The following is a 24680-nucleotide window of genomic DNA, read 5'->3' as shown; positions in this document are numbered from 1 at the left end:
CTATTAAGCATTTCAATTAGTTGTTATGTTTACTTTTAGTTTTATAAATTAATCTTCTCTACATATCTAAATATACATTTCCTAATGAGCTTTAATATTCAAGGAGATAAATATGAGAAAATGCTTTGAAACTAATTATAGAAATAATCTTAAGTAATCTGCAAATGCTGATCAAAGTATATTATTTCAGTAATGCCAACACTGGGACAATATAGCTTTATTTGGTGGAAAATAATGATTTTGACTTTATGATAATGGTAGGTTTTAGCCTATGTACATAGAAATTAATACAACATTAAACATCCTAAGCTATAGGAATTTAGGAGTAAAATACTGTGTAAATCCAGTAGCTACTTATTAAGTGGTCATTTATTTTCCAATTCCTGATTAAGCTTCCTGATTTTAAATCATAAGGAAAACGACCTAAGCATTTAGACTTAAGTACTACTTATTTAATTCATTCCTTGCCCAAGTTCAAGCTCTAATCATCTCATAGCTGCATTGTATAACAGCTCTCCAGCTTGTCTCAACATGTCCAGTCTTGTCACTCTCATGTTATACCCTATCTAGTGAGACATTGCTACTTGAAACCTTTCAATCAGTTTTCATATTCAACAGTACAGCAACCCAAGTTCCTTAGCATCCTAAACAGGACCTCCATGAGCGGCTTCTTGACTAACTCTCCAACCCAGAGACTCAACAATCAGAGATTCATGCACTACAGAAACACTAAACTACTCAGGAGTTATCATGCTAGTTCACTGAAAAATTGTTCTCTTGAGCCCTCCACCAGTAATAACCCTCTCCCTCCAACTTCTCTTTTCCTGCTAACTCCTAATGATCCTTCAACTCTGTAAAGGTGCCACTCTCTCTAGTAAGTTTCCATGACCCTGTTCCCCTACCCTAATAAACATTCTTACACTTAAATTCATCAGGGTCATGGTTAACATTGGGCATCCTGATTGTGCATTCACAAAACTCTGGGCATCTCTCGATCACTACATACATTACCACACTGTGTTGTAATTATGTTACTTTGCACCCAAGGAGCCTTTAGTCTTCATGAAGTCGGGGGAAAGGTTTTGTTTTCCCTGTTACTAAATGCTTAACAAGCAGTACCTGTGACTTCTTTTGTTCAACACAATGCTGGTGAAGATTCAACCATGTTGTTTCATGTCTCAGTAGTTCATTTCCTTTTGATGCTGAGTAGTATTCTATTGAGTGAATATACCAGAATGTGTTTAATCCATTCATCTGTTGATGGACATTTTTTGTTTGTTTTTTTTCCCATTTTTGGCTAATATGAACATTGATGTAGGACCCTTTTCAGTCTATGTTTTTATTTCTCTTGGTTAAATATCTCAGTGGTATTAATGCTTTGCAGTGTAGGTAAATGTTTAACTATATAAAAAATTACTAAACTGTTTCCAAAGTACATTTTACACTTCGACCAGCAATGCATGAAAGTTCCAGTTGCTTAATACCCTTGCCAACCTTTGGTATTGTTAGTCTTTTTAATTTTGGTCATTCTAGTTGGTGTGAAGTGGTTTCACTTTGTGGTTTTAATTTGCATTTCTCTAATAACTAATGATGCTGAGCATCTTTTCAAGCGCTTATTGATTATTCCTGCATATTCATCTGCCTGTTTAAAACTTTTGCTCCATTTTGAAAATTGGATTGTCTTATATATTGTAAAAAAAAAAAAATTCTCTGCATATTCTGAAAATACACAAATACCTTTGTCAGGTGTGTGTATGTATTTTTTCTTCCAGTGTATGACTTGCGATTTCATTTAAAGATCAGATGTTTTTAATTTTGATGAAGTACAACTTATTTCTAAAATATTAATATTTTTTGTTTTCTTACCTAAAAAGTTTTTCTTTAAACTATTTAATAAACACAAAGATTTCTTCTAAGGGAAATCCATAATTTTAATGAGAATTACTCTAACAACCACTAAACCTTTGGCAGCAAGCAGTGTGATAATCATCACAGTGAACCCCACTTTTAATTATCATTTCTACCTAAAAGATAAGGAAACCTAAACAATGAGAGTTTAAATAACTTACTCAAGGGCACAGAGCTAGTAAGGGACAGAGTTGGGATTAAGTTCAGGTCTGTCTAACCTGGAACTCCCTGCTCCTAACCTTTACTGCCTTTATAATTTTAAATGCAGGTGCTGATTAGACTGAGGATTTTAAAGAACACTGGGAATTTTAAAGATCTAGAAGGCTTTTATTCCTAGTACAGATCATGGTCATTGTTTGTAGAATGAACATATAATTTTGATATAATTAGATATATCCCAATAGGCTGCTTGTAAATTGGCACTCTGGAAATTTGGGGAAAAGATTCCAGTGATCATTTTTATATTACAAAATACAGTTTGTACATGGGTATGTGGGTGGTATCTGCTCCACATATTCAGTGATGGAAATTCTTTGGTTTTCTGTATTGCTCTGAATAGTTAGAATAGTTACAGTTTAAAAAGATCAATCCATAATAAGAAGTATTTTCCACACTATGTATATTGAACTATTGTTCTTCAACATATGGCTAATTAAGTCTGGCAGAAATCAGAACCCACGTTTTTCCTTTGACTAAAATTTTGGCCTAAAGGCTTAGCTCAAAATGAATTACCTCATTTGTCAAATCAGTAAATAAGACTTCTGAACTTGCTATTTTTTTCAATCATATGTTGTTGACCTAGAATATTTAAAAGTGAAATACATGCACACATTGTAAGAACTCAAGTTTTTGAATGAATGCTAAATTAGGTTGCCCTTCACTGAATTTTATATGTGTTTATTTTGCTTTCTTCTGTCCTTTTTCTCATTCACCTTCATTTCTTCCATTTCCACCTCACCATACGTGAATTTGTATATTCATATGCTCATCCAATTTTCACAGAAGCCCAGAGTACAAAGCTCTGGTAACAAAGAATAACATGCTTAAAGATGATTTTATCTCCAATCTTCAACTTATAAAATGCCCTACATTTTTCATAATAGTAATATTCTCTAATGGCATGGTGGCTGATTCCATCACTACATGTAAGCAAAACTAAAGACTAATAATTTGTGAAAATGCTACTGCTCCTGTATTTTTGCAAATAATATGTTTGTCATAATAATTTACTAATGGGGTTATTTAATGACCTGATAAAATTAACTCCTTTTCAAAGCAATTAATTGCAACCTGTGTATAACTTATAGTTGGACCAACTGGCTCAAACCAGCTTTGTGTATTGGTTTTATTTTTATATCCTTAAAGGGATAATAATGTTGTAGGTCTCCTAGAATACCCATTAAATAATCACTAATTTCATTGTAAGAAGTTCAAGAACTATTTTTTTTGTTTTAATTATAAATAACAAATAAAACCAATGTTCAATAAAGGTATCATCCCTACTTGTTCCCTCCATTATAATAAAATGCTTTATTTTATTCTTTCTTTCCTTCCACCCCATAAAAGTAAACTAGTATTAACACCTACTATAAATGTAAAATTAGTTAGGTAACAATTTAATGTTCTTTGTCTATATTTTTCTTCTTTGTTATGCAGTTTCTCCTCCCCACTTAACATTTGCTGTTGTGTGTATTCCTGGAGAGGAGCTACTGTTCTCCTTTTATCTCTCTCTCCCCCCCCTGAAAAGCAAAGTGAACTCACTTGGCTGACATGTTCCACCTTGGAATTCTTCCTATCTTCACCAAATTATTTCTCTATCAATGAGGAAAAATGTATCCTAACAACTTTCAAAAACTAACACATCTGCCTCTGCTCTTCTTTTCTAGTCTCCTGTTGTTCTTCCCCCTTCTTCCCCTTAAATATAATTTCAAACTTTTGTTTTCCATTTACTTCTTTACCTTGCCATAAAATGTATCCATATTTCTCTATAAAAACAATAATAACTTTCTCACCTCTCCTCATCCCTTAAGCCATTATACCACCCCTTATTTTCCCATGGTTATTGTATTGGGTGCTTTGGAATGGTGGAAAACCACAAGGTTTGGATTTCTTGAGAACTTTGGTGGCTTTAGGCAAGCCACTTAACCTACTCCTGGTATAGCTTCTCCAGCATTACAGTGGGAGTAATTAATACATATTCTCTGGGATTATGGTGTGGTTTGAATGAGATGCAATGAGATCAGGTGTGCAAAGTCCCTAACACATAGTAGGTTTGCAAAAAATGTTGGCAAAACTCTCAGGCATTGATGTCTAAATGCCAAATTTGATATTTACAACGTAACAGATGTTCAAGTAAGTGTGATTTACTTGCATTATGACGAGAAAAACTTTCAGAAACACAAAGTGTACTTGCTAGAATAAATGTTTTTTCTTACTTTTCTCAAGCTTATCAGATAGAGCTTTTAATGCTCTTTCAAAAGGCTCAACATAGGTACCTCCCAAAACTTAAATTCAGGACCCTGAAATAAAGCTGCATTTCAAAATAATCCTCACAAAGTAATCATGAAACATTCACTAACCTGATTAACAGATATTTACAATCTCCTGAATGACATGGCTCAGGATTTTTGTTCATTTCCATTGTAACCATGTGAGGAAAGCTCAAATCTATGATAATAAGCCCATGTTTAACTGTTCAATGTCATGCCACTCATCTACGCTGGTGGGTGGAATGATCAGGAACACAGTAAGAATTCCCAAAGGATCCCAGATTCCCTTTAGCATCCCATTATAAATAGAAGGGAACTCTCCACAAAAGCCAATTCAATAAGAAAAGTATATATCACTTTTCAGCTAAAAGGTAGGTGGTCTTAATAGCAGGTTTGAGCATTTTTAGAGAATTAGTTCTTTTTTTAATAGAAATAAAAATCAGTGTAATTTTAAAAATTGAGCACATTTACTGAATGCCATTGGTTAATAATATTATATATTGTTACCAGAATTCTAAAAAGTTACAATTTGGGGGTGGAGAATTTAGCATAACAATTGCCGATGTTTAAAAAGGTCTGTTTATTTGATCTAACATATATTGTATATGTAGTAATAAGTATTAAGTAGAATTTAATGCAACTCACTATTACAAAGTCATTTGTTACGAGGGGAAACACAAACCCTAAAACCAAAGACTTGCCTAAAATTTTCCACCATCCCCCTTTTTATTTTCTGTACCAATCAACCTACAGTAGTTAGTACAGACCATATGTTCAATTACTCTGCATTATGGAAACTTATAGAATCTGTGAGGACTGATTTTATGTTTCCCTAATGCATAACACATATTTTCTTACCAGACAACGGGGGAATAAAATATTTAACTATGATGGTGGCAAAAAAGTTAATTTCTGAGACCTATTTAATAGTTGTAAAATTAAGAGAATTTCTAAATGTGTTATGTCATATACCTACGGTGATAAAATACATAGAAAGCCTGGAACAATGCCCTAAGGAAGAGGCAAACTTAAAAAGAAAGAAATTGTGCCAAATTTATTATTATTATTATTATTATTATTATTTGCAGAAGAACTTCATTGGTTACTGAGGAAAAGGTATAAATTTACATCTTACTTTATATGATTAACATATCTCTATGGAAAAAAACAGTCACTTTTATAAACTATATATTAATTCTTACTAAGGAAATTTGCCTTTTAAAGGGCCCCAAGATAATATTTTTTAAAGTAAAAGATTTTCTTCCCCAATGTATCCCTTCTAAATACACACTTAATATGCCAAATCTTCTTTTGAAAGGTTTGTTTTTGTGTACTTATTTAGTAATTCCAAACTTATTTAACACAAATATCTACTATTTCCAAGTCCACTCCTTAGTAATAACCAGGTTCAATGGTGTTCTATATTGGTTCTGCACACCATGAGTTCATATTAAAACATCATGCTAAAGAAGTTCAGTCCCTCATATGGGCTACTTTACCTTTTTTCTGTTACTACAAAAGATCTCTCTAAACACAAAGAGTTATATACATACTATGGTAAAATGAAGGATGTGATAATAACAACATTATAACACTATGAATAAGTCATGTTGAAATAATATTCACAGACATGGACTTAGAACATAATTCATTTCCAGTATGTATGAATATCATACTCAGTGAACATGACAAGTCACAGAATTTCACTGGGACTTAGTTTTCTCATGTTACCGAGGGTGGATATGAAGAATGACTACATGATCTCACCATTGCTACGACTGCATGTAATACCTATAGGCTGATAATATTAATGACTGCCATTTAAAAAAATCCTGCCATATGCCAATTCAGTGAAAAATTACTTTATATTATATTTCTATTACTCCCAATAACCATAAATGATGAGATACTGAATTTGACTAGTTTCAAGGCTCATAATTTTTCTACTAGAGCATACAGCAACTAATACCAAATCTACATATCCTGCCCAGAAACTTCTCACCTGATTTCCAGACCTATCCCAGTACACCTGAGGGCTTACTGGATTTTTCCACGAGAACATCACAAAAAAATCCCAAACAAAAAAGGTAAAATCAGAATCCATAATCTTCCCCTCTTTTATTCTATTGGTAAATTGTCATCACCATCCATCTAATTGGTCAAAAGGAGCGCTGAAGACATTCCTTAAATTCTCAACCTGCTTTGCTGCTTCTTATTCCTAATCTTCACGAACTATATCTAATCAGGTGCTAAGACCTACTCATTGTATTTCCAGTTCTCAGCCCTGTTTCAGATCCTCAATTTTCTCTAAACTGAATTATTGCAATAGCCACACATAAAATGTCCCCAGACCTGGTCTAGTCCTTCCCCAACCCATTTCCATAGTGCCACTGAACCAATCTCTCTAATCTCTTACATCTCATGTTAAAATCCTTCATCCTCCACAGTAAACAGGAAACATACTAACTCAACTAAATTCATGTGTGTACCATGCCAACCTCTGTGGAACTTGTTTCTGTTATATTCGTTTGGTCCTACTGACTAGCACACATCCCTGGCAGTAAAAGCTTCTGCAACACTATGGAGCTGTCACATATATTCCCTATATCTGAGTGTACTCTTCACCTTCTGCCCCCTACACATCCCCTGATCTTTCTTTTTTCCTACAGAGGCTGAGAGTCTAGGATGAGTAAGCAGAAGTGCATATAAGTAAGTGAATAGAATGCTTAGATCCTATGCTGCTGTGTTACATACTGTGGTAAATAGTTAACCAGGGGACAATTAGGAAATATTTGTGTGTCTATCCCCCCTCAAAACTGTAAGCTTCTTTATAGCAAGGGCATATTAGTCACTCACCAGGAACTTGATATTTACTGAATGAGTGAGTATATAAGCAATAATGGGAGTAAAAGTGTTAGCATTAGAAAAAAATTATGAGAATGAAGGTCATTTATGTTTGTTAATACTTTAAGCATATGTCTGTTAATATTTTGTCAGTGATGCCAGACTTGGATTCTAAAGATAACTTATAAATACTAGATTTTTCAAATACCATTTTAAGGTTGTGTGAGCACAATTAAAAAAAATATCTAGCTATGTGTGCTAAACTATTAAAAACTAATGTTTTAAATGACACTGAGTCAAAACTTTTTAACATCTCTTATTTTGTGTATTGTCATGAGATGTCTTAGTATTTAGAAAACTTTAAAATCTATAAGTGAGCTTTCTGACGCTCCTTCTACAAAAAAAAAAAAAAAAAGAGCCATGGAATGAAAATGTTGCCTTTATAAATTTTACTCGTTTCTCACTTTATCCTCCTCAAGCTTCCATTTCTCAGATGACTGTAAGTTGCAAAAGGCTGGAAGATGAGAAAACAAAACAAACAAAACCCCCAAAACTCCCACGAACCAAGAGGGATGGTTTCATAACATGTATATGTATACATATGTATAATATGTGTACACCCCTACACACACACACACACAAATAGGAGGGGGGAAAAGAACACATTTAAATATAATGGAAAAACAGTTTTAGAGGAACAGAAGATCATTTTAGGGCCAAACCTGTTATAATATGTACCACTCTAATAGGAAAGCTCACTGTTGGACCATTCGTTAGAGATTTATTCACTCTTCTCTAGTCTTCATATGATCCCATATTATAGCCCAGATTATTCCCACCAGAAATTCTGGTCAATAGCTACCAAAAATGCCAAGGGGAAAAAAGACACATAAAACTGATTCAACTTTCCCTGGAGTATTCTATTAATCAACATGTCTATAGTCAGTAGAGAGGAAAATATACATACACACAAACAATTCCAATAATTTATTTGATTGTGTCAGAGTGATATTCTTTACAAAATAACTTTAGTTTAAATACTTAAAATGTTTTTATTTTAGTACAGTTGACCCATGAACAATGTGGGCTTGAACTGCATGGGTCCACTTAAACGTGGATTTTTTTTCGATAAATACAGTATAGGACTATAAATGTATTTTCTTTTCCTTATGGTTTTCTTTAATAACATTTTCTTTTTTCTAACTTACTTTATTGTAAGAATACAGTACATATATACAAAATATGTGTTAACAGACTGCTTATGTTATCAGTAAGGCTTCTAGTCAACAACAGGCTATTAGTACTTAAGTTTTAGAGGAGTTGAAAGTTATACATGGATTTCTAACAGCATGAGGGGCAGCACCTCTAACTTCCATAATGCTCAAGTATCAAGAATAGTGTAATAGTATAAATGCTGGTGGTATTTTGATAGAGATTGCATTAAATGTGTAGATCTCTTTGGGTATTATAGACAACTTAACAATATTTGTTCTCCCAATCCATGAGCATGGAATGTTTTTCCATTTCTCTGTGTCATCTTCAATTCCTTTCACAAGTGTTCTATAGTTTTCAGAATTCAGATCTTTTACCTCTTTGGTTAGGTTTATTCCTAGGTATCTTTACGGTTTTTGGTGCAATTGGGTGTAAATTGGGATAGGTTCCTTGATTTCACTTTCTGCTGTTTCATTATTGGTGTATGGAAATGAAACAGATTTCTGTACATTGATTTTTGTATCCTGTGACTTTACTGAATTTGTGTATCAGTTCTAACAATTTTTTGGTAGAGTCTTTTGGGTTTTCTACATAGAGTATCATGTCATCTGCAAATAGTGAAAGTTTGACTTCTTCCTACCCAATTTGGATGCCTTTTATTTCTTTTTGCTGTCTGACTGCTGAGGATAGGACTTCTAGTACTATGTTAAGTAATAGTGGTGAGAGTGGACATCCCTGTCTTGTTCCTAATTGTAGAGGAAAAGCTCTCAGTTTTTCCACATTGAGGATAATATTAGCTGTGGGTCTGTTATATATGGCCTTTATGATGTTGAGATACATTCCATCTATCCCTACTTTGTTCAGGGTTTTTTATCAAGAATGGATGCTGTACTTTGTCAAATGTTTTTTTGTTTTTGTTTGCATCTACTGAGCAGATCATATAGTTCTTATCCTTGCTTTTATTAATGTGGTGTATCGTGTTGATTGATTTGCAAATATTAAACCACCCTTACAGCCCAGGAATAAATCCCACTTGATCATGGTGACTAATTTTTTTAATACACTGTTGGATTAGATTTGCTAGTATCTTATTGAGAATTTTTGCATTCATGTTCATCAGAGATACTGGTCTGTAATTCTTCAGTGTAGTGAGCTCTTTATCTTGTTATGGAATCAAGGTGATGCTGGCCTCGTAGAATGAGTTTGGAAGTTTTCCTTCCATTTCTATTTTTTGGAACTGTTTGAGAAGAATATATATTAATTCTTCTTTAAATGTTTGATAGAATTGCCCTGGGAAACCATCTGGCCTTGGACTTTTGTTTATTAGGAAATTTTTGATTACTGATTCAATTTCTTTTCCGGTTATGGGTCTTCATATTTTCTATTTCTTCCTGTTTCAGTTTTTGTAGTTTATATGTTTCTAAAAGTGTATCCATTTCTTCAGATTGCCCATTTTATTGGCATATAATTTTTCATAATATTCTCTTATAATTGTTTGTATTTCTGTGGTGTTAGTTGGTATATCTCCTCTCATTTGTGATTTTATTTATTTGGGAACTTTCTCCTTTTTTTTGGTAAGTCTGGCTGGGAATTTGTCAGTTTTATTAATTAAATGTGAATGTACTTAATGCCATTGAAGTGTACACTTAAAAAGTGGTTAAGATGGTAAATTTTATGTGTATTTTACCACAATTTTTAAAAATGAATTTTAAAAAGGAAATTTGTAAATTAAGAAAAAAATCATTATTTATAAGTAACACCAACTTAGGGGATTGGTTAAGAGTATGGCTTTGGTTTCAGATGGACCTCAATTCAAATCCAGGTTGTACTAATGAGAATATTACTTAACATCTCGTGAAACAATTTATACATATATGAAATGGAGGTATCAACAATATCAATCCAGTATTACTTTGTGAGAATTAATTTATGCAAAAAATTTAGCCAATACTCTAAGAAATTAAGTCACTGAATTTATTGCATTTGCATATACAAAATTTGTATTTATTAATTGCATGAATGTACTTTATTTTCTAAACAAATAATAACCTTTTAAATTTATTTTGTGGGGGCGCCTGGGTGGCTCAGTCGTTAAGCGTCTGCCTTCGGCTCAGGTCATGATCCCAGGGTCCTGGGATCGTGCCCCGCATCGGGCTCCCTGCTCAGCGGAGAGCCTGCTTTTCCCTCTCCCACTCCCCCTGCTTGTGTTCCCTCTCTCGCTGTGTCTCTCTCTGTCAAATAAATAAATAAAATCTTTAAAAAAAAAAATTTTTATTTTGTGAACTATTATCCCTAGCACATAGCTAGACATACATATGGTAGAAATATAACAATATACATTAAAATATGATCAGTCAATGATAAGATTAAAAGTACAGTAGACAAGCACCTGAATATAATATAGTCTTTATAAAAGACAAAAGAAAGGGTATTTTATCCTAGTGAAAAGGAAACTTAATCACGGATGTGAAGTAGCAGTCAATTTTATTTTATTTATTTCTTTTTCAAAGATTTATTTATTTATTCAAGGTGGGGAGGGGCAGAGAGAGAGGGTTAGAATCTCAAGCAGACTCCCTGCTAAGCGTGGAACCTGACCAAGGACTTGATTTCATGACCCCGAGATCATGACCTGAGCAGAAATCAAGAGCTGGAGGCTCCACCAACTGAGTCACTCAGGCACCCCAAGTAGCAGTCAATTTTAAAACATGCTATTCTAGCACTGACAGATTTATCAGTGAAATGGAAATATTAAGGCTCAACAAACAAAATATTGTGTACATAAGAAAATAAAGTGTAGAAACACAAAATAAGAACTTAAAGATCCAAGGAAGCAATTTTCCAATTAAATATGACTTTCTTCCACTAAACTGGATATATTCACATGATCTTTGACTGATTAATCCAGGTATCAATACCTTCTTCTCCAAATTTAATTTATGAATTAAGAGTTGTATGCACAATTTATCTCAATAACACAAGCAAAGTGAACATCTGTTAACTTTCTGCCACGTAAGTTTGTGTTTGGGAGGGTGGTGTGAACAGAGCCTCTGATGTGTAATATTCTTTCCATCTGCACACCAGGTGGCACTACATGGTTAATCAGAAGATGATAACACACATCAAGATTTCTTATGTATTTGGAGATAAGAAAATAAATAAATCAAAATTTTGTTTAATTTTTTTTCTTAAATGTCCACAGTAACTATAGTTAATAATTTACTTTAAAGGGTTATGTTGAGTTAATAATGTAAATTAATCATGATTACAGTAGTTTTTCCCAATATGAATTCTTATATAATTTAAATAATATTGCCAAGAAATACGAGTTTAAAAAATTGAGAAAGGATAACCAAACTAGGTTCTATCCCATTGATTTCTATTTATTCATTTAAGTAAATTTGTGTAACACAATAGAGCCTTGGGGAATTTAGGACAACATAAATTCACTAGATGCCCCTTAAATAATCCAAAGGCAGGGTCAGGTAACAAACTGATTTGATATAAATTTCAGTTGAATTTCCTTTAAAACATTTATTACTTAAAATACAATGCCTTAATGAAGTCTCCTCTTAAAAGCAATGATCTTGCTTTAGTACATACTGCTTTTAAGTATTTCATATCAAAGAAGGTGTTATTTAAATGTTAATGAAAATAATATTATTCCATTTAATCTAATGCTGCTTAGCCAAAAATGCTATAGCCCAACCTGTATAAATATGAAATAAGTGATAAATAAGACACAAAAATTACCCTGCAAAGTTTCTCATTCCTATTCTTTGGAAAGATTATTTGTAGAAAGAAATCTGAAGCATATGTAGAAATATCCCTAATTTCTTCTAATTTGCATCAACTTCTGCCATTTTCATACCATTTTTCATGCCTCTCTTATTAATCCCTCTTTCCTTGTGTGTAATGGGGGCCCTAATTTTACCAAGTTTTGCATACAGTGATTTGCAAAAGTGTAAGATAAGCAGGGTTGTGCAGTTTATAGTGTGAATAAAGCTATCTAGTGGTATGTCTCCTAGCTCTAATTAGAAACCACTGACGTATCATACATATGTATTCAATGTCATGAATTCCAGATTCAACTTCATTGAATTGGGGACTTGGGGGGAGAGGTTCTTGTATGACAATACCCACTACCTCAGTGACTTCTAATTTTGTTAATTATCTCAAAGTTTATTTTTCAACATCAACTTTTTACTTCTAGAGGACAACTCAGATCTACAGGATGATTACTACATTTACAAAAAAAAAAAAAAAAACTATCATGATGCCCATAGTGTACGTTCAACAATATCCCCTCCAAGTTCAAATGATATTTTTCACCCACAATAAAAGGCAACCAGGAGCCATAAGCAGCAGTTGAAAGAAAACATTTTGGTTAGTCCAATAATTTTCCAACTCTTTTCTCGATTACTTTTTTTTTTTAAGATTTTATTTATTTATTTGAGAGAGAGAGACCGACAGAGCACAAGCAGAGGGAGCTGCAGGCAGAGGGAGAAGCAGGCTCCCCACTGAGCAGGGAATCTGATGCAGGACTCGATCCCAGGACCCCAGTATCATGACCTAAGCTGAAGGCAGACACTTAACCAACTGAGCCACCCAGGCGCCCTTTTTTGATTACCTTTTAAGAGTTGATTAAGCTACTGGGAACTACTTAAAAAAAAAAAAAAGTAGTGCTTGAACAATGAAAATGACAGAAAAAACAGTTTTTCCTCCTTCTTTAAATAACTAATATAAGTGAAATATATTTTCATTCCATGAAATATATATATAAAAATGTAATAATTCCTCCATGTCTCCATCAAAAGAAACCCAGAGAAGACAAAAATGTTCAATAATTTAAAATAAAATTTACATTCATAAAAATGTTTAATAAAAAATATGGCATATAGAATATTTTAAAATAATCCTCCTGCTAAATTAATTATGTCCTTTTTTACTATAAAATGGGAGAAATCGATTATTTCAATTAATTAAATCAATAATGCAATTGATGTTTACGGAGAATCTACAATATTCCAGGAATTCTACCAGCAGGAAAAAAAACACTTAAAAAAAAAAAAGGATTTTCTCATTATCACCATCTTCATCATACAATGCTTATTAAGCACCCTCAAGCAAATAACATTACATTGACCAAATGGTCAAAGACAATATCTAATATTCAGCACAGAAGTGTAATACTTAATGCAATGATAAGGTATAAATGTAAGAATGACATGAACTGTAACATTTAGAATTTAATTCATTGTCTTTGAGTAACTAATCAAAACCATGAACAGGTCTTTGCATTTTGTAAAATAAAAAAAAAAAAGAGCTATAAGAAGACACTTGGAAAGATAGACGACTTTAAAAAAAAGCTAAATGATCAAATAGCTTCAAACTTCTCAAGAAATTATTACATTGTTTTTCACTTCTTCCTTTGTTTCTCTTTTCTTTTTATTCTTCCAATTATTTTACTTCAAAAAATGTTACTGATGTTATACTATATTCATATTACAAAATGTGCTAACCTGTGAAATACAACAATTTTAAAATCTAATCCCTGCTCTCAAAGGTTTTTAATATACTGTGCTTGTGTGTGGGGCAAGGGAGTGGATATATGCACACAACCAAAAATAATAAAAGGAAAACTATATTCAGTTCTATAAATGACGTAGAAAATATTTTGTTATATATGAACACAGAATAAACATTTATCTCAGCAGGATGAGTATGAATGTCTTATGTAAGAAGTGGCATTTGAGATGAATATTGTAAGTATTGACTTTACCATATGGAGACAGACTAAAAAATTTTCTCACCAAAGACAAGACTATGAGCCAAGATATAATGATGGAAGAGTACAGTTTACTTTTGAGGGATGTCTAGATATCTGGTGGCAAGAAAGATCTATAAAGTAGTAGATTTAAGGCTAAAGGAGTAGATTTGGACAGCTATTGTAGCCTGTTCAAAGTCATACAAAGAAATTTTGACTTACTCTGAATGCAGTGACAGCCACTAAAAATATTTTAGACATTTACAGCTTGTTTTTAAGAAGTGTTACCTGATGTGGAAAGTTCTTCATATTAGAGTACCATATTACTAAGAGAAGCAGAGTGATTTTGAGCAAGAGAGATAACCATCATAAGGACCAGGATTACTCTGACATGATTAGCATCGTCTCCTAATATAATCAAACTATTCAGGAATCAATGTCAGCTTAGTGAACTTGGAATCAGAACAAGGACATTTTAAAGAAAATAAACTTATCTGTTTATCATCATGATATGGGCTCAAAGAACTCCAGGTCCATGTATTCAGGTGTCTTTAAAGAGATACCACCAATATTTCCTGAGATGTTTTTCCTTTCTATACTTCTAAAATTGACCGGTCCCTACTACTTGCTTCTGCAGATTAAGATACACTTTCTATAGATATGTTAATATGATCATAGAATAATTGCCCTACATCTATTTTATCTCCTTCTGGGGGCTTTGCTTGAACTCATTAAATGATAATTTAATGAACTCTCAGCTGGAATTCTATTTCCCTCATTTCTGAATTCTTGAGAGCTATCTCACAATTATACCCGAGTACTTATAAGTGACACCAGATTAGACAATATTACAAATTAAAAAAAAAAAAAGTGGATTGTCAAAATCATGCCTTTTTTTTTTTTGCTTAAAATTAAATCAGGTTTATTACTTTTAAATAATCTACTATAATTGTGCACAATCCCTAAACAACTTCAGTTTTTATCTGTGGACATAAGAGGGTGGTCTAAAAGCCTTATTCCATTTTCTGCTAAATAAATAGAAAGTATACATGATTGTGTACAATTTAGAAACTCCTGATAAAGAAGCTAATTAAGAATAACTTTTACAGAGAAGAATTCTGGCTCTAAGAAGGCACAAGAGATTTAACTAAAGGCCACAATGTAGCAAATTTAATACCACAGTTTCTCAGTGGACTTTCTTAATTGTAATTATCTCCTCTTCAGCTGTTAAAATATTTGAGAATCATATTTAAAAAAATAATATTTTCTTATGGTAACTGGGGAAAAAAGCCAACTGGTAGTAACAGTAAGAAAAGTGAGGCTAAATATAAAAAAAAATAATTCTTTCAGAGTATGAGGTCCCATGTTCATGATCCTTAAATTGGACAACTCAATGTAGGCAAGGTTTCATGGAATAACTTATTGGTTTTCAGTCACTGTGTCTCTAACAGCTTTTGATGTTGAAATATGGATGTTTGCATTTGGTACAGTTTTCCTACCTCCTCTATAAAATCCACTTTCCATGTTTTAGTTGCATTTACTAGTTTCCTTTAAGCTTTCTTAATCTTTATTTTCTTATCCACTTAAGAACCATTTTGAGAGTTAATGGCGTAGATTATATTAAAAGTTGAAGGAAAAAAAAAGAATTGGGCATGGAATATTTTAGCTACTACTGCTTCTACCACCAATATCACTACTATCAATGTTACTAATCCTACTTAGTCATTTGTAGTGTAATACCAATTTTATAATAACATAATATCTACTTTCCCCTAGGTTTGGTCAATGTTATAATACCCCCCCCCCACAATTGCCAATATGTTTCAGTATCCTATCGATTTATTTTGGCAAATAGTTAAAACAGTTGCATTAAAAATCAATAATTAAAAAATACTTATAGAGTTCCTAGTATGTGGCAGGCATTTTTCTAGGCACTGCAGATCTATGAACAAAGGAGACAAAATATTCAGCCTGCAAGAATTTGACTTTTAATGACTAAAACAAACATGTAACTAGTCAATTATAATAAAGGGAAGTAAGTGCTATAATAAAGTCTAGTCTGGACATTCAGAAAGGGAACAAAAACAGAGTGGTATGAGAATTAGGGTAAGGAAGCAGCTTCATTTATTCAGACTAAAGGGTGAGGGTAGGGTTGGATCATTAGAAGAGTACTACATGAAGTAGAAAAAAGTAGAACATGTAAGCTAACAACTTTAATAAGAAAATAATGACAGTTGTAGGTCCAGGCAACACCATGTCCAAATATTTTTTTTTTAAAGATTTTTATTTATTTATTTGACAGAGAGAGAGACAGAGCGAGAGAGGGAACACAAGCAGAGGGAGTGGGAGGGAGAAGCAGGCTTCCTGCTGAGCAGGGAGCCCGATGTGGGGCTCGATCCCAGGACCCTGAGATCATGACCTGAGCTGAAGGCAGACACTTAACGACTGAGCCACCCAGGTGCCCCACCATGTCCAAATATTGAGAAAAAAAATTTTTAGATGAGGTAAAACTGAAAACAGTTCAAAATGGCTGAAACACATAATTTAATGAGTAAAGTGACTGGAGACATAAGTTTTGACCAAATCATGAGGAGCCTTGAAAGTCTTGTTTTAAGGAGGTTTTCCTCTATCCCAAAGGAAATAGGAAGCTATGGCAAAGGAGAGAGGGTTTAATGATTGAATGGCATCATGAGATCTCATTTTAGAAAGATCACTATTTCTGCTGTAAGGATAATGATGTCCGGGGAAACTGGTTAGGAGGCTACAGTGGTGGTTCAGTATCAGTAAGGGTAGGGAATGGTGTAGTGAGACGTGAATTCAAGAGAAATCTTTGGGGTACATACAAATTTAAGCATCTGGTGGTGAGACAGTGACTATTTATCTCTATAATATCTTCCTGAGGTTCCTGCTCCCTTTGTGTCTATTGTGACTGCAATAATGGATTTTACTATTTCCTCTGTAATCCTCTCTCTCCCCCAAGTATTAAAAACAAAAATTCAGGAAAAACAAAAAATGAGAACCAAAACACCTCATCAGGAGAATATACAAAGTTTTCCCATTTATCTGGGGGTGTCTTAGTGGATGTTCCTTCTCTTACATGTTTGTTAATCTTTTCACCACCGCCATGTTTTGTGAGACCACCAGAGGTAAATTACTAGACAAGGGAAAGAATATGTGTTCCTCTGGAGCAAAGGCTAAAGATTCAACTCTTCAGTCATCTAGGGTCTAAAACCTGACTCTAGAATATAATCACCCAAAGAACTTCAATAAAAAAACTATACTCATGTCCAGCCCACTCTGACCACATCACACTCCTCAAATTATATGATACTATTGTTCTGTTTGAATCTCTTATAATTTTCCTGATTGAGATTAAAATTAAGCTAAAAACTGAATTCGATTTCTCTGTATTTTTAATTCTCAGCACAGTGCCTAGAACATTACAAGCATTAAATACTTATATAATTCACTCATCAGTTACTTACTGATAGGTGTGGGGCATGCTATGGGAAAAAAGGCAGTTAGTACCTCAGGGTCTTTACAACATAAATGAGTGGCTTTCAAACACTGACTATTAAGCCACATTTAAAAAATAATTTTTTTTGTAATACGCAGGGTACATGTGCAAGCACACATACCAAAAACAAATACACACCGAACTGAAAACATTTTTCACAAATTAACACTTACCCTAACCATGAGCAACACACTTAGATATTTTCTATTCTTTTGTGTTCATTCTTGTAAAATAAAAAAAAAAAGGAACGATGGTTGCAATCCATTATATTGATTTCAACACTAACCAGAGAGAATCACCAAATACTTTGAAAAAGCCTTGCACAGTGGACGTTCTATTTCTGAACATTGACAGTAACACACTCTGCAAGTGCTTTTATTAAAAAAAAAACAAAAACAAAAACAAAATTTTAGTCTTTTAAGAAATTCCAATGGTCTCAAAACAATTCATTCCAGTTAGAAAAAGATACAGAGTTTTATATCACTTATCTTTATTTCACTTAGAAGAAACTAAAGCTGTCATGGGTAAAAAGATGTAAGTCTCACAATGATGTATATTCAGTGTGATGATTTCTTTAATGGACTCTGTTAGCATTACTTAGGGAAAAACCTAAAAGTGAGCAACTTTTCACCAGCAATATCACACATATTGTTAAAAATCAGGCAACATGAGAATATATTTTTGTTAATGCAATGGATTTATTGAGCTGTCCTTGATAAGTCATATTTAATAAAGCCTTTTTTCTTTTAGACAAACTAACATAGAATGGACAGTACTTGTAAATATATAAGATCTATAAATAATATTCCCAACTACAGAAAGAGAAAATACTCCATTTTCATTAAGTGACATACGTAACCAATATGTAAGCACTAAGTTCAGAATGAATTCTTTGTTATTCAGTGTTTTACTAAGCTCCCTGAATAAAGAATCCAAGTGTCAAATACCAATGATGATGCACACCTATGGCAGAGAGACCTTTATTTCTCTTCACCCTCTATTTTTATCACATACCCCCTTCTATATAGTGATAGAAGTTTAATGGGGGCATCTGTTCACCCAGCTAGAGACTATATTTCCCAGCATCCTCTGCTGCTAGGCATGTTTATGTGACCAGGTTGTGGACAATGAGACAAAAACAAAACTGATATGTGGAACTTCTAGGTCATAAACTTGAAAGGAAAGGAGCTCCCTTTCTTACTTCCCATTTTTGTTAGCAGGAATGTGGGCAGAGTGGCTACCTATTGACCAAAGATGAAAGTCAAGTGTTGAGGACGGTTCATAGTATTAGATGAGAGAGACTAAACATTTATCTTGTTTAAACCTTATTTTCCTTTCTAAAAGTGGCCAAACCTATATTCTAAATAATATAGAAGCCCTATTCTAAAATTGACTTCTCCAAACTCAGTGGGAAAAGGTAGATGAAGTGAGTAAAGTTTAATTACAATATAGAAGCATGGTTAATAAACAAAAGTATGTAAAGATGTGAGGCTGTCCAAGTAGTAGGCAGTTATAAGGTAATAGAAAGGTCATAAATTCCCAACTCGGCAGTCAAGAGTGTCAAACAATTCCTGGAGGTAACGTTATTTGTCTTCTATAGACAGAAGCTTTTTTTTTTTTTTTTGACAAGATGAAACTTCCTTGTATATATTTCATATAAAATACTGAAATAGAACATAACTGCATTCTACACATCACTACACCAAAATGTCAAAAGATTCACTCTCCAGCATGAAAATGCACAGCAACATAAATATGAAAGGACTCCACATGTTAAATGCAGAATTCACACCTTGGTGCAGAGTGAAATGGAGTATTGTGAATGGATGTGGCATTATCAAGTAACATATGTAAGGGGATTTAATGGAATGAAACAAAAAAAAATTAAAACATTATTGATTCTAACAGATGGACGATATTTCTATGGCTAAAACCACTTAGACTGATAAACCACTTAATCGTTCCAAATTTTTTTACAATTTGATTATGCAGTTAATTTGGAGATATTTCAAGGTATTATTTATTCGGCCCCTATCTCTCCAGTACAAAGATTCTTTGTAGACAACATTTGTAGAGATCACAAAACTGCATTAGCATATACCATTCCATTAATGTTAGACCTATCTTTTCTGTACAACTGCCCTAGGAAACCACAATGGTGAATTACAAATAGCAATTTGAAAACATCACCAAAATTTCATACCTGTTGCTTCACTAAATTTTCCATTCATTACTCACAAAGCATCTTTGAACCTTACTTACTGAAAGTAACAGCAACTTATTGATTCAAAATTGCTGGTATTAATAGATACACTTCATAGACGCCTAACTTTCTGTTTCTTTATGTTATTTCTTGTATGTTAATTTACCATACAAATGTAACGTTGAAAGTAAAACCAAAGTTGGTGTAGTGCCTTTAAAAATGAAACCCATGAAAATATCAGACCTTTTCTCCTTCCTATTTTTGATCTACACAGTGACTATTGTACTTAAATGAAGATAAGATAGAGAAATAGCGATGAAGCAATGACAGTGGAACTCAAGTTTCTGAAGGGAAGGAGGCTCAGTACAGACACTTAGAAGCTAGAAGCTACAGTGAAAATTTATTCCCCCCCCCATAAGTTTGCTTCTACATAAACGGAGTGACAGAGATGGTCTTAGACTTGGTAGCGATTCCTAGGAAGAGAATACATGGCATCCTGATAAGGAAAATTTAGTAGGCTAAGAAGCATTCTTGATAATTTCACTCTAGATACACTCTGAATAAGGAGAGTCCGAAAACAAATGTTATCCACTGTGTGATCACTTAAAGAAGTGGAACAGTTTAAGTCTCATGTAGCTTTATTAACTTAGCTATTCACATTTAAGGCGTGTGAACTGTAGGAAAGACAAACTGAAAGAGAAGAGGATGGACTTACTCACTTTGTAAGCCATAACTGTCCCCAATATGGGGACATGAAAGAATGAATACAAAGTTCCTGAGACAAAGACTAAGTTAAATCAACTCTTTGCTCTCTCTGGTCTTTTAGTAAAACAATAAGTGGACAGAAAAAATGTCAGACAACTCAATCTCTGTGGGATATGGAGACAAAACATGCAGCCATGATACAGGTGAAGTGCCTTAGCAGCTCTACATTGTCCATGTGACTCCCAGAAGTATAATTAAATATCTTTAAAATTCAGCTAAATACAAAAAGCCTTTAGGAGATTTTGAAAAAAGATGAATAGAACAAACAAAACCCGAGCCAATTCTGTTCTTTATTGTATATTTAGCCAGTTGGTTTTATCATAAAGAGAAAACTACAGCATCTATACATGGTTAAGCCCAAATTCTGAGCTTCCATAGCATGACTGAAAAACATCTTGTGTCTTAGAGATGTTCACTGGTAATGATGGCATGGGGAGAGAATGGGGAAATTTAAAAATGGTCTTGCCAAAGTCAATCCATAATGAAGGTGAGACGACACGGTTATAAATAGAAAACTTTCTTTAGCCACTCATTCCTGTCTGCTCCCCGAACAGATAAAACTTCTATCGTGGAAATGTCTGCAGGCAGTTATTCTGGCCACTGTCAGAAGACTTTTTAAAAATTACAAAGAAAAAATATTTAAAAGCAAGCTACTCACCTATTCCAATGAAAGCAGCTTTGTACCCTTCTTCTTTCAAAGTGCTAAGAGTCATTTCATTTGCTGAAAGGCTTTTGCCACAAATTATCTATAAGAAAAAAATGTTTCAATAATGATATTTTGGCATTTGATTAAGTAAAACTTTAACATCAAAAGAACAGAAACAATATATCAAAAATTCCATATACATGTGGACATATTTTTGTCTTTTAGTATATAGGCTTACATATACAAAACAGTATACAAATAGAAAACTAATATATCTTGCTTAAGGACTAACTGCAGCTTTGCCTTTTAATGAAATAGCAGAAGAAAAGCTAGTGTATTTAAAACCAAGTCAGTAAACTTTCATAGCTTGATTAATATGCTCAAGGCACTATGTGGGGCACTTTAAAGAATAAAATGATAAATGAGACACAGTTTCTGCCTCAATGTATAATGAAGATCTATGCAGAAGACGTACATAAATAAATATAATATAAAACAAAGTGTGATCAGCACATGTCTACAGGAATTCAAGAGGATAGAGAGATTCATTATGGCTGAGTTCACAGGATGAGAATAAAGACAGGTAGCAGGATTTTAATAGGGCTCTTTTAAAATAATAGATAGAATTTTGATAGAGGACATTGTCCAGGGAAGATGAATAGAGTTGGGAGGCAGAGGGTAGGCAACACTATTACAAGTCACGATACTTTGTTCAGTTCCCAGACATGAGCCAATTTTCAGATCTGGAACCTACTAACTGCAGAGGGTGGCCAAGTCCCCAGGAAGAAGGACCCTGCAACATCCTGTCAAATTAATACTCTAATGATTCCCTTAGTCCCTCTACAAAGGGAACTATGGCCATTTACCCAGGTGACTGTACAGTGGAGAAAGGGAAATAATCACACGTTTCAAGGACATGGGATACAGATTCTTCACGGACATTGATACATAGAGATGCAAGAGTGGGGAACTGCAGGGTAAAGGTAAAAAATGGACCCTGGGAAAATTCTGGCTCACAGTGGGACCACTGAGATCACAGCCCCAGGTAGTGATTATTCCCCCAGTATTCAACTGCATAAGCAAAATTGTTATACTTGTCAGTTGAAGTAATCCCTACATTGGGTCACTCACTGGTCTCTGCAGTAAGACCTATAATGGCTATAATAACTGGGAAGGCCAGAGAACTTCTGAAACCCCAGTCGAGAGAGTAAATCAAACACACTACCATATCCTGGGGTTGGGTAAGATGGGGAGAGATGGTGGTGGTCCATGTTATATTTCTCTGTAATTCACCAGTCTGGCCCCTACTGAGACCAGATGGTTCCTGAAGAATAATGGTAAACTACTGCAGGCTCAAGCAAAGAGTACCCCTGATTGCAGTTTCTGTGACAGATGTGGTATTATTGTTAAAGCAGATTAATAAGGCCACAGGTACACTGCATGGGGTAGACTTTTCCATCCTGCTTCTGAGAAAAAGGAATCAGAAACAGTTCACATTCACAGGGGAAAGATAAGAATATTCATTTACAGTTTTGCCTCAGGAATATGTCAACTCTCCCCTGTAATAATATATGTAATCTGAAACTATCCGGTCACCCCACAGAAATCACAGTGATCCATTACATTGAGAACACCATGCAGATTGGACAGCATGAGCAAGAGGTGGCTAGTATGCTGGAGACTTTGTTAAGACACACGCACTGAGAGGGCAGACAATGAATCCTAAGAAGATCAAGGACTAGCCACTTAAGTGAAGTTTAGGGGTCTACTTGTCAGGTGTATAGTATTATATCCTCCCTGAAGTAAAATATTTTGCTGCAATTTTGTTCTCATTTACCACCATAGAGAAGGATAACACCTGGTAGGCGTCTTTGGGTCCTGAAGATAGCATGTTCTTAAAAACAAAAGCCTCTAAACTGAATCATAGAGAAAGAACAAATTTTACCCATGAAACAATAATTGAAAATAACCTGCCCAGAGTACTTAACTAAGTGCAAGGCTTTCTTCTAAATACGCATATATGGACTCATTTAATCCTCACAATTAGCCTTATGAAGTGGTATTGGTATCCTCATTTTACAGATGATGATACTAAGGAACAAGAGGGCTTAGACAACCTTTATCAAGATTGCATATATGGGGCGCCTGGGTGGCGCAGTTGGTTAAGCGACTGCCTTCGGCTCAGGTCGTGATTCTGGAGTCCTAGGATCGAGTCCCGCATCGGGCTCCCTGCTCAGCAGGGAGTCTGCTTCTCCCTCTGACCCCCCCCCTCTTATGTGCTCTCTCTCTCTCTCATTATCTCTCTCAAATAAATAAATAAAATCTTTAAAAAAAAAAAAGATTGCATATATAGTCTAACTGCAGAGCCAGCATGAGTGACAGCTATGCTCTTATGTTTCTGAGGTAAAAAGGAGAATGAAAGGCAGAACTGGAACCATCTTCAAAGGTATAGAAAAACATGACATGTGAAGACCTACTGAAAATGTAGTGCTTCTGGGATATAAAGGGCAAAGCAAAGAATAGAAAGAGAAAGTAGGAGAAGATGTCTGAGATTGTATCATAAAGGGCCATTTTGCTCTCCTAAAATACTAATTCTACTTTTATATTGGGAGATAGAATAAGTGTTTGAAAGTTTATAAGCAGAGGACAAACAAGGTGAGATTAATAACTAACATTCAGAACTCTGGAACATATCAAATACCATAGAACAAATTAAAACATCAAGTAAACATGTACTATTAAAGGTGCTCTGTAGTATCTAATAGTGTGTATTTGTATTAGAATTAAACACTACAAAATAATCTAATACTGAAGTTTCTGAATTTCAATTTATACTAATTTTTAAGAATAGATTTTTTCTTTTATTAAACTATTTCTGATCATACAGAAAGTTCTACTGTTTACTGTATGAAAAAATTAACCTTATTACCAATATACAATAAAGGAAAAACATAAAAGAACACTAGGTCCAAACATTCTAAATAAAGTTTTAGCAAGTAGAATAAAAATACATTCCAAAGTTGAGCAGTGGAATGCCCTGCTGATGGGTTAATTCATGGAAGTGGTCCTCAGACTCCCTGACTTTAAGGTTAGTTTATCTACTGCCTCAGCAAAAAGATTCAGAAAAGACCCCCATCCTTCCTGAGGTTGTGTGTGTGTGTGTGCACAGCAGTTTAGTTTAGTAGTTGCATTATGTGATTTATCAAATGAAGACAATGACATCCCAATCCTTCTACTCTAGAGGAGTGAAGATGTCTGAGTTTATAATGTACAGGAAAAAGTACAGATATTTTATATTTCTACAGCCTGTTTCCACCTTAGTAGGCAATAGT

At 33.9% G+C, this 24680-nt stretch overlaps 1 protein-coding gene across 1 annotated transcript in view; it reads right to left on the bottom strand.

Annotated features, from left to right (window-relative positions):
* Positions 1-24680, bottom strand: part of DPYD (dihydropyrimidine dehydrogenase) — an 800443-nt gene that overhangs the window by 518373 nt on the left and 257390 nt on the right. The window contains exon 8 of the mRNA XM_045897134.3: positions 21361-21448. Coding sequence (XP_045753090.1) covers positions 21361-21448 — 88 coding nt within the window. The remainder of the gene's footprint in view (positions 1-21360; positions 21449-24680) is intronic.

The sequence above is a fragment of the Mirounga angustirostris genome, unplaced genomic scaffold (genome assembly GCF_029215605.1).
Source record: "Mirounga angustirostris isolate CCGP_5_RB_7025 unplaced genomic scaffold, mMirAng1.0.hap1 SCAF_4, whole genome shotgun sequence".
Classification (NCBI taxonomy): domain Eukaryota; kingdom Metazoa; phylum Chordata; class Mammalia; order Carnivora; family Phocidae; genus Mirounga; species Mirounga angustirostris.
The sequence above is the reverse complement of the archived record's forward strand: the minus strand, read 5'-3'. Positions and strand labels throughout refer to the sequence as shown.